General features: G+C 36.7%; 2 protein-coding genes across 11 annotated transcripts in view; one reads left to right on the top strand and one right to left on the bottom strand.

Moving 5' to 3' along the window:
• Positions 1–4,656, bottom strand: part of LOC107733349 (CSC1-like protein 2) — a 36,470-nt gene extending 31,814 nt beyond the window's left edge. For 5 of the 6 annotated variants that reach the window (XM_016544943.1, XM_016544944.1, XM_016544940.1 and 2 more), the window contains exon 1: positions 3,649–3,887. The gene's annotated coding sequence lies outside the window, so the exon portion shown is untranslated. Of the gene's footprint in view, positions 1–3,648; positions 3,888–4,418 lie in introns of those variants that run through there. The other variant, XM_016544941.1, reaches the window with a different exon arrangement.
• A 430-nt stretch (positions 4,657–5,086) lies between these two features.
• Positions 5,087–11,043, top strand: part of ate1 (arginyltransferase 1) — a 94,777-nt gene continuing 88,820 nt past the window's right edge. For 3 of the 5 annotated variants that reach the window (XM_016544950.1, XM_016544949.1, XM_016544953.1), the window contains exons 1-4: positions 6,351–6,507; positions 9,610–9,673; positions 10,286–10,348; positions 10,584–10,699. In XM_016544950.1, coding sequence (XP_016400436.1) covers positions 6,408–6,507; positions 9,610–9,673; positions 10,286–10,348; positions 10,584–10,699 — 343 coding nt within the window. In that variant the 5' untranslated portion in view covers positions 6,351–6,407. Of the gene's footprint in view, positions 5,486–6,350; positions 6,508–9,609; positions 9,674–10,285; positions 10,349–10,583; positions 10,700–11,043 lie in introns of those variants that run through there. The other 2 variants (XM_016544951.1, XM_016544952.1) reach the window with 2 other exon arrangements.

The following is an 11,043-nucleotide window of genomic DNA, read 5'->3' as shown; positions in this document are numbered from 1 at the left end:
TTACAAAACATACAAAACATTATACTCACTTATACTCTTCTGTAGATGAGGCTGGATCATGAATGATTCGAGACGCATATGACGCATATATGTAGATCAGGGGCGCATTCCCTTCAAAAACAAACATAATCCACTGCGTGCGTCTTCAGCGGCTCAGATGTCGGGAGTAAATGACGACTGTGTTCATTATTACATCCAACAACAGAACACCTCAATTGCTTAGGAGTCATTCTTGTCTACATCTGCTCCGGCGGTGAAACAATGGCGGACTGATGACAGCTCACTCAGGGCGGGTCTAAGGTAAGACACCAGTCCAGTCTGTGCTGAAACGCTACTGTCAATCAAACTATCGTGGGAGGGGCATCTGAGATAGGCTCAATTTGAGAAAGGGGAAAACATTTAACCAGATTTTAAAAAATCAAACAAACATAAAAGTTACACTGCGGTTAGGGTTAGGTATCCCCCCCCCCAACCCATATTACACTTGTGTTGTTCCAGGTCAAAAATGACTGGCCTTATGTGCTTATATTTTTTTCATTATGCTCCTATATGTTATGAGCGAATCTTGGATTAAATCTTTTTATCAACTTGTTTTCTTTCGATTAGCACAGGTGTTGTGTTTCTTTTAGGAAATGATTGATTGTAGGCCTCATTGAATTTATGCACCTTAGTATTTGAGTAAACATTGCCAAAATTATCCACAAATAATGTTTTTTTCACTCCAAAACTGAGGTGCATAGGCTCAGATCAATGAGGCCTACGACCAATCAGTTCCTCAAAGAAATACAACACCTGTGCTAATCCAAAGAAAACTAAATTGACAAAACAACTGAATCCAAGATTTGGTGATAATATAGCAGAATGAGAGATTTACAAGCAGTTTCAAAGACTGGTAATTTTTGACCGGGAACACCAAAGTAGGTAAAAAATTCTCAGTGACAGATTACTGATATAATGTTAATAAACCAAAGTACTATAATCTGTTATAATACTGACAAACACCATAAAAACACAGGTGGTAAAGAGAAAGCAAAATGATGAATGAAAGCATCAAAGGTGAAGTGTTAAAGGTAATTCTGGGAATGTTAAATTCTGTTTTTTTTTCTCCCACTGTAACTTGTAAGATGACTTGTTATTTTTCAATAACAAAAATTGCACATTTAACAGTAATTTATTTCCCTTTAGTAACAGTAACAGTATTTTATGTTTCTGTTAGTACTGTTAACCTACAGGTTTTTACCATAACATTTTACAGTCTTTTACTTTTAAAATTACAATCATTCATGCTTTCAAAATGTTGTGAATTCAAAGCTAACATAAATAAGTGTTCATTTTGAGTCAGCAAATAGAGCATGGTCAGTCTTTCACCCCGGGCTTTCGATATTAGTAACTGCCATTGACTACTAATAAAGCAAACCAAAGCCTAAGGCTCACATGGAGGCAGTACATTTGAATCTTGTTTGCTATACCATGCAAACTGTACATTCTCGTCGGAGAGAAGAGAGGATGTGAGGTGAGACAAATAGAACATATGGTGAGTCCCAGGAGCAGTTGTTGCCTTCCTGAGTAAAGGCCCGTTCACACCAAGAACGATAACTATAAAGATAACTATATTAGCGTCCACACCAGCGGACGATATCGTCTGTTTATTCCAAGCACACGCTCGTCTGCCACTTTAAATTCTCGAGCTCCTTATAGCAGGATTGATTCTGATTGGCTGTCAATGTTTTTATCGTTCACCAGCTGGAAAATATCATTCTGAAAGTGATTCCAACAATATCGTTTCTCTGTGCCTTTATCGTTCTAGCTGTGTTATTCTTTAATATTGAGAACGATTTTTAGAACTATAGCGTTATCTTTATAGTTATCATCCTTGGTGTGAACAGGCCTTAAGACCTGGTTGAAAGGACCTTTGTAAGATCTGACATTCTCCTCAGTTTCATAAACTCCAGCCAAGCTCAAAGGGTAAACTGCATTCTGACTCCAGAGACAATAGTAAACTTGGAGTGAAGCCTTTATCCTTTTGAAATGCACTGAAACCGTTTTAAATCTGTATCCAATTTCTAGAAGCCATCATTGAGCTCAAGACACCAATGAGCTCAATATATTGATTTTCGTTGCACTAAGCTGTGCCGGAGGCCAAACGCAAGGATCGTAGAGTTGCAGCAGAAAACATTGAGCAGCCTTCTGCTGCTACAACAGAAACGGAGTGATTTGCCACAGGATAATCAAACTTGGCAGAATGAAGGTTTTGTAAAGTTTTAACATATCACAAAGTCTGGAATACCAATAAAAAAACTTATTTAACCCAAGACACACACACACACAACATGTAGATAGCTACAGGTTAAAAGTGATTTCTTCTGAAACATGAAAGTTACCACAGATTAAAAAGTCAAAGTAACTAATTAGTATGCAAAACACAATAAACAACACAACATTATCCCTCATATAACGACATCATATATCATGCTTACTTGATCTCTCTACACTGAAAAGTTGGTGAAACAGTTTTCACTCAGAAATTGCTAGTACTGTAAATTTCACAAATATTTACAAAGAAACGGCAAGTAACAATGAATTAAACGACATTTTTAAGAAGAAAGACTGAAATTATATTTTCTTGTGATCCATACACTGGTAAACTTTAATCATTTTATTTACAACTTTTAAAAAAATTAATACAAAAAATTACAGAGTAGACAAGGGGTTTTCCATCTTGTAGATGCCTGAAACAAATCTAAAATGCAGCTACATATGTTTATCTATAACGACCCAATTTTACTGTGAAAAATTAAAATGATAAATTTGTGTCAAGATATTCCTTGGAAAATATTTAGTTTCTATAACTCAAATTATTCTACCCAATAATAGTACTATGCTGTTAAATCTATTATTTATTAAAAAAAAAAAAAATGTTTTATTTTATCACATTTATTTACTGATTGATTTAGTTTATTTTTATTATTTATTTATTTATTTAAATTTTCTTGCAAACCCCAGTTTGAAACCCCCTGCTTTAAACTGTTTAATGCAGTTTCATATTCGCAGACAATACATTTAAAATTCCACATAAAAGAACATTAAGTATACCTTCATAAAGCCCTAGTGATATTATAGTCAGATGGATCAGAATATGTGTCACTAGAGTCCACCATAATCTGTCATGATGCTGGTGAGGATTGACACTAATCGGCAGATTAGCTATGCCACATAACACCTCAAGTACATCGAACACAATAATAACCACAGCAAATACAATCAACATTTACTAGACTTTTAGAAAAACAGCTGCAGCTAAATAAGGGGAGGTTAATCAACTCACGCCTACCAACATGAAAATAACCGTGCAAGCTAAACACTGGCTGTGAGACTATTATATTTAGTCATTATTAAATATATATAACAGGTAATTATGTACCGATATATCTTTAAAATACTTATGAATAAAGTTAAATTCTTAGTTAGCTACAGCTAATGCGCCCTAGCCGAACTGTTAGCCATTTAGGTTATGTGATTTCTCACCAACCTGTTTAAATTGTGTAACATTTGAATAAGTTTACTTGTACTAAAACTAGTCCAACACAATGATCAGACTGACAACGCTTAAACTAGTTAGTTTAGATGTTACAAGGAGAGCTAACTCACCTGGCCGCAGTGGTCAAAGCCAAAGTAGCTCTCGGCTAGCTACTTCTGTAATATCCCCAATAACCGTAACAGTCTCAGAATTCCAGTTTAGTATTTCCTCAAAACGATTTAATAGTGTTGGGAAAAACAAAATGTCGAGGATTAGTCCATCATTCAGTTGGTGTCTCATCTGTACGACACTGACACTCAACAAGCCCTAGCATGGTTGTGATGGGTCGGGCCGGTGTATGAGCGGTTGATAGGCAACACACGAACTGTTTCGCAGCTGGGGCGTCGTCCAAGCTCGGCCATCTCCGGATTCTTTCGGTCACACTCGGCTCCGCTTTCGAATTCTGTCGCCGACGTTCGGCTGGTGTTCGGATTTAGTCGGAATTGTTCGGAAACTTTTGTTCTTTGAAACGACTTTGCCACTTGGTGGTGGTTGTTGCGCACAAATATACATATAAAATTAGCGCGTAATTTAATTGTTTAAGTTGTGAATACAGGAGGAAAAGTCTCTTTCCACAGCTATTAATAATTTAAAGTACTTCATTGGGATGATTTTGTTTACATACATTATTGCCAAAGTATTATACACAAAACGAAAGAAGTACAAAATATTATAATAATAAATAACAATAAAATGGGTCTCAACCATAATACGTTCCACAACAGTTTAAATTGTTTAACATTTGTATAAGTTTACTTGTACTAAAACTAGTCCAACACAATGATCAGACTGACAACGCTTAAACTAGTTAGTTTAGATGTTACAAGGAGAGCTAACTCACCTGGCCGCAGTGGTCAAAGCCAAAGTAGCTCTCGGCTAGCTACTTCTGTAATATCCCCAATAACCGTAACAGTCTCAGAATTCCAGTTTAGTATTTCCTCAAAACGATTTAATAGTGTTGGGAAAAACAAAATGTCGAGGATTAGTCCATCATTCAGTTGGTGTCTCATCTGTACGACACTGACACTCAACAAGCCCTAGCATGGTTGTGATGGGTCGGGCCGGTGTATGAGCGGTTGATAGGCAACACACGAACTGTTTCGCAGCTGGGGCGTCGTCCAAGCTCGGCCATCTCCGGATTCTTTCGGTCACACTCGGCTCCGCTTTCGAATTCTGTCGCCGACGTTCGGCTGGTGTTCGGATTTAGTCGGAATTGTTCGGAAACTTTTGTTCTTTGAAACGACTTTGCCACTTGGTGGTGGTTGTTGCGCACAAATATACATATAAAATTAGCGCGTAATTTAATTGTTTAAGTTGTGAATACAGGAGGAAAAGTCTCTTTCCACAGCTATTAATAATTTAAAGTACTTCATTGGGATGATTTTGTTTACATACATTATTGCCAAAGTATTATACACAAAACGAAAGAAGTACAAAATATTATAATAATAAATAACAATAAAATGGGTCTCAACCATAATACGTTCCACAACAGGGCATGTACTGCCCTCTAGTGGCTGTGAAAACATCTCAATCCTTCGAACGTGTTCTTATTTTGTAGAGCTGTCGTATCTCGGCGTTTTCGGTCCTTTAGGAATATTTCGTTTTCATTTATATAATTTTAGTTTAACTTATAACACGCACAAATGTGAGTCACACTTTACATTAGCCTGCATGCTGCCTGATGTTTTGAATGCGCCATCACTGTCTTCACATAAACAAACTGCCAACGTTGTCGGAGACGGGCATTTTACTGTGTACCTTTTTATTACTACATAGACATAGTTTTGTATGGCATATACTATCTATAATAGACGTACTCCATGCACTCCATAGTGGAGGTCAGAGGTGTAAAGTGTGGATATCGCTGTGGCTACTGTGGAAACGCAGGAGGTAAAGCTTCATACGGTAAGTGAAGCTGCATGGTATGAAGTAAACACAAAACAAACAAGTAAATTACAACAAACAGTAACCTCACTTTCGTGTACAGTGCTTTTTTGTGCTTATGAACAAGGCAAGTTACATTTTGTATGCGTTCAAAACGGTAGTTTTGAATCATAAATGTTTTGTTGCTTTTTAGGGGGCTTTTACCACAACAGGAAACGTACAGTAAATCTTTGCTTCCAGGACCAGGTCATGTAAAACGGGGTTGCAACATGCTTTGATCTCGCCGCCATGCGGTCACGTGGTTCATGGAGCTCTCAATAGTTCCAAACAAAACTCTGCGCTGTCAGTCTGTTTGAATCGGGTGTGTCTCACACGTCCTGAAAAGTGAAGCTGCGGGCTCTTTGATCGCCCCCTGGTGGCTGGCTGCAGTACAGGTCATAAACCCCGCCCTCTCCATGTAAACGAATGGGACTTGAGTCAAAATAAAAAAATAAATAACACTTCCAATACAATTTTCCGAAAGATGGTTTTGGTCATTTAAGGTGGTTTTTATCATGCTGATATATGTTCAATTGTTCGTTTTTGTGATAAGTTTGATTTTAGCTAGTAATTTGATGCAGAAGAGATATTAACAAAAAAAGATCTAATCAACTGGTTAATGCAGTTATTATTTAAATCAAATTTATCTAAAAATAAATGTTTGGAAACTTTACTTCCTACTGTGTTACACGCGTCACACGCTTTACTTCCGCATTCCTCAGTTCATACTGAAAGCCTATGGGAGCGTTTCAACGGCTCTGGCGTTCACCTACTATGGGCGGGGTTTCAGCAAATCAGACCAATCAGAGAAGCGCACTGGGCGAACGTTACGCAGCGTAATTAATATTCACGAAGCAGGCCTTTCCAATAGTAGGGTTCTTGGCGCAGCTGAGAGAGCGTGGAAATGGCAGCGGGTGGATCGTACAGTATAGTGGAGTATTTCGGGGGAGATGGCGGCTATCGCTGCGGTTACTGTAAACATGAAAACGGCAATTTCTCACACGGTGAGTGGATATTAATCTGTTACCGATGGCTGGTGGTAAATATTCTGTGACTTGACGGAACTGTTTTGGGAAGCCGGGTTTGACCAGTCTGTTTTGACTAGCTTTCAACGGTTTCGTGAATTGGTGAGCATGATTTGTCAAATGTTGAGACGCTTAATGATATTAAAGTATTGGTTATATAGTTCCAAATGGGTTGCATATAGTAAGTACTTCATTGTGTAATCCATTATAAACAGCATGATGGTCTCATTGTCTGTGGTGTCTATGGTGGATAGTAGACCTTGTCAGCTGTCAGCCAAACGTTTCCTTTGCAACTTTAAGGATTTTTTTTTTTTTTTTTTTTTTACATAGAAGTTAAATGATTTCTTGATGTGAAGGAGTAGCAGAGGCCTGGTCATGTTTGTTCATCCCTGTCTGGACCAGTGATTCATATGTCCTTTTGCAATGGGTTTAACAGCCCAGATCATTACAGGAGCTGTGTGTTTTAACTGTATATTTATCCTTATAATAAAGTGCTTATTTTATACAATTTAGACAATCAAATACAGGTTTAAATGAGTTTATGAAATAATAAATTTACAATCTTTTAGATGGCACAGACCCCCAAATACGATTATCCTCGTGTGAGGGACCCCCATCCTAAAATTTAAAAGGCTTCTACATAGTTTCTTTTTTAAAGTCCCAATTTAAACTGTGAAAAATTAATATTTAATTATAAATGTGTCTAAAATATTATTTGGAAAATATTTAGTGTCTATTAGGGCTGTGCGATATTGAAGAAAAATGTGATACGATATGCATATTGCGATATGTACATTTGTGATATTTCGATAATTTCGATATATTGCACAGCCCTAGTGTCTATTAAGTTGTATTTTCTACTCATTATAGGGCTTTTATAGTACTGTATTTATATATTTGTTTACGTATTTATTTTAAGTTTTTATTATTAATATTACATTTAAAAAAAAATTTTTTTTATTTATTAAAGTATTACTTATTATTTTTTATTTGTCTTTACATTTAACATTTTCCACAGACCCCCTAGTTTTCCCTTGCATCCTCCTTGCAGTTTGAAAACCCCTGTACTATAGAGTTACTATATTACAGTTTAAACAGAAATCTGGTCAGTTTTAGAACATGTGCCAGATGTACCAGTTTTCGTAGTTCCTAATTCCATAATAGTGAAAAATGGTCCAGGGAATTGCAAGTTTGATGGTCTATGATGGCCATGGAAATAAGTGGTTTTATGTACTCTGTTTTTTTTTTTTTACTGCAGCCACCAGATAATTCTCATTGAAATGTTTCTAGATTCACATTTATAATGATGATAAGTAACTACTGTTAATTGTCTTTATATTGATATTTTCCTTGCCTGTATATTGATATTATCGATACATTGCTTGTCATGTCTGACAGTCGGATTGTGTGTGTGAGTGAGCTGGTGTTGATTCTTGTTGTTCTATGTATAGCGTAATTTTTAAGTGGATGCTGAATTTTTTTTTGTATTGGGAAAGAAATATATGTTTTAGGTATAGCATAAATTTAAATAGTTTAGAGCATGTATTCATTATGTATAGATTATTTCTTTTATATTTTTAGGGTGACAGTTTTACCATCAGTCCAGGGACTGCAGATGTAAAATAGCCTTCTGGCTAATTCTGGCACATTGTACATTTATGTATAATTGATGTGCATTTTCCCTGTCAAATAAACCTGAATAATAATAATAATGATGCTGATGCTGACAGCTCGCTGTAGAAATGGTGCTAAAAGTGGCGACGTAAGAAGATGAACAAGGATTGCGAGGCTGTAATAGTGGGAAAGTTAGGTATAAATAGGGGGGCAAGCTTGTCTGTGAATGAACGTGCTGGAGATAATCTGCTCCATGCCACATAATGTGGAAGACCGGAAGAAGTCTGACAGTCTGAAGCGTGCCACTGCCCTCTGATGCTAATCCTGACATCATGATGGGACCATTCAGAGACGTTTGATTACTTTCGTTTGGCAGGTGTCCTAAGCAACTTGCTTTGATTATTTTAGTGACCGGCTTAATGGTGATTGTCTCAGTAACTCTTCACATCTTTGTGGGATCTGTCTTTAACTGATTGGCCGCCATGACCCATTTCAATCCTGCCATGTAGGGGAATAGCTGAATTGATTGCCAAAGTATTTGAAAGTTAAAGCAAGTACTTGAACCGTTTAAAGTCAGCATGAACATTTGATGCATTTCCAATTGAAACTGGATATTCAATGAGAAATAATACTGGACAGGAGGACTCTTAATTTATTCATTGCAAATGTATTTGTCAAAACTTTGTGTTACATTCCAGAATAAAGCTGAGGTGTTGAAATATAAGAGTGCCTGATGATGTTGCAGTTTGAGAGGTGGAGCAGGCTAATAAAAAAAATATGAAAACTTTTTTTGAGTAATGTGAACCAGTGCATCATTCACAATAAGTCCAAGTCAATGCATTATTTTGGACTTTGCAGTCGATGCACGTTCATCTTCTTAATCTTTTTTTGAGTAATGTGCACTAATGTATCATGAATAATAAGTCTGAGAAGGTGAATGGGGTCCATTTTGGTTTCACCTTGACTTTTTGAACAATAGCTTTCTCTCTGATTTGGGCTGAACTAAAGTTGTGGTAAAGCTGTGCATAATTTTTCTTTGTAAAGTATACTGACCAGCTACCATAAATATCAGCAGTCTAGTGGAAATGCAGGAAAAGCTGGTGCTGGATGACTTAAGGACTGTCATAACTATATAGAAGTGGGTCTGGTTTTTACACATTTATTTTTTTTATCCATTTTCAAATGATTTAAAATTTCTTGAATATTAATTAAAATAAATAAAATTATATCGGCTTTATATCGGCCACCGGCCACCCTGCTTTCCAAGATATCGGTATCGGCTGTCAAAAAACACATATCGGTCGACCGCTAGATATAACACAGGCATCAGATGCCCTCCTGCTGTGATTATACATGCATGCACACACTGCTTCTTAAGTGTTCAAGTGATCGTACATGTCTTTATTTAAGAGGTTTATCCTGGTAAGTTTGTGTTGTATGTTCTAAATGCTGTTGTTCTCTCTCTAGGCATGTGGTCCCATACTATGACAGTGCAGGACTACCAAGATCTCATCGACAGAGGCTGGAGAAGGTGCTGATGTATCTTATTGTCTGACCTCTGAACTGCGTGTTTCTGCATAATGTCTTAGCAGGAAACACTTTTACACATGAACAGGATGCAGTAGTCTAGTCAGTGTAATGAGCTTAACACAGTGACCAAATCAGACATACTCCCTGAGCCGTACCTCTTACAACAAGACAAATGGGTTTTCGTGCACTTGACAGGCACACTGCCTGAGTTTCTCGAGAAATGTGATTCAAGTCAACACAAATCTCCATTTTAGACCCTTTTTCAAGATCAACTTGAGGGAATGTATATATTCAGCAAGAAAACAATGTTCATTTATCAGACACTTTTTTTCAAAGTGACTTACAAATAAGTTTGTCATAGAGCCAACAATTTTTATAGTGTACAATGCCAGGGGTAATTGAAACAAATTGATGAATTATAATTTATATAAAATATATGTTCATTTTTAATAAATGATTTATTACAAGAAGAACTATGAATTTTAATGTAGAGTTAGTAGTGAGCCCTGCATAAATGACCTGCTTTTATTCATCATTAATTATTGTTTTGTGCATGCCTAAATTTGAATTTTATTCTATTTAAATTAAATTGATCTCCTATTTTTTTTTTTAGAAGTGGCAAATATGTTTACAAGCCGTTAATGAATAAGACATGCTGCCCACAGTACACCATCAGGTAAATGATTCAAATGATTTTTTTGTTTTTTTTTTACTATATACAATAGGATACTCTGTGGTATATTAAAATTAATGTTGTAGTTAAATGTATTAAGTGACTTGAGTAATCATTTTAACTGTATATATTACAGCTCAGAAATGCTAAAAAAACAAAACAATGCAACATGTCAAATATGTTGTGTCCTTTTCACTTTCTTCATATATTAATATGTTGTTGTACTTGTTTTATGAAGGTGCCATGCTTTGAACTTCCATCCGTCGAAGACTCACAAAAAGACCTTGAAGAAGGTGAACAGGTTCCTCTCCAAAGGAGAGATGCCAGTAGAGAGACATGATGAGGGACTTGAAGGTGAGCGCCATTTACTGGATATCAGCTGCCGGTGCCAATTTAGGCCCAACATTCACTAAGAAATATCATAAACCATACGCAGTTCTAATGAAGCTGGATGATATGTTGGATGTTTATTTTGTCTGTGTTTTGGGAACTAATTTGAAAAAGCTCTTTCTAAAGGCTTGTTCACACCGGGACGAATATCGCACGCGATTATCGCCGACGTTTAACGCCTCGTGACTAAACAAAGGGCGCCAATGTGAGTGTGCACACCGACGCGCAAAACGCGAGGCGTAAAAGCGGCATTTTTAAAAAAACGCCTTGGGCTCGTTTTTTTGGTTTGACGCGCCACGTTAAAAACT

The sequence above is a fragment of the Sinocyclocheilus rhinocerous genome, unplaced genomic scaffold (genome assembly GCF_001515625.1).
Source record: "Sinocyclocheilus rhinocerous isolate Xijiao unplaced genomic scaffold, SAMN03320098_v1.1 scaffold790, whole genome shotgun sequence".
Classification (NCBI taxonomy): domain Eukaryota; kingdom Metazoa; phylum Chordata; class Actinopteri; order Cypriniformes; family Cyprinidae; genus Sinocyclocheilus; species Sinocyclocheilus rhinocerous.
This window is presented reverse-complemented; position numbering and strand designations above follow the sequence as displayed.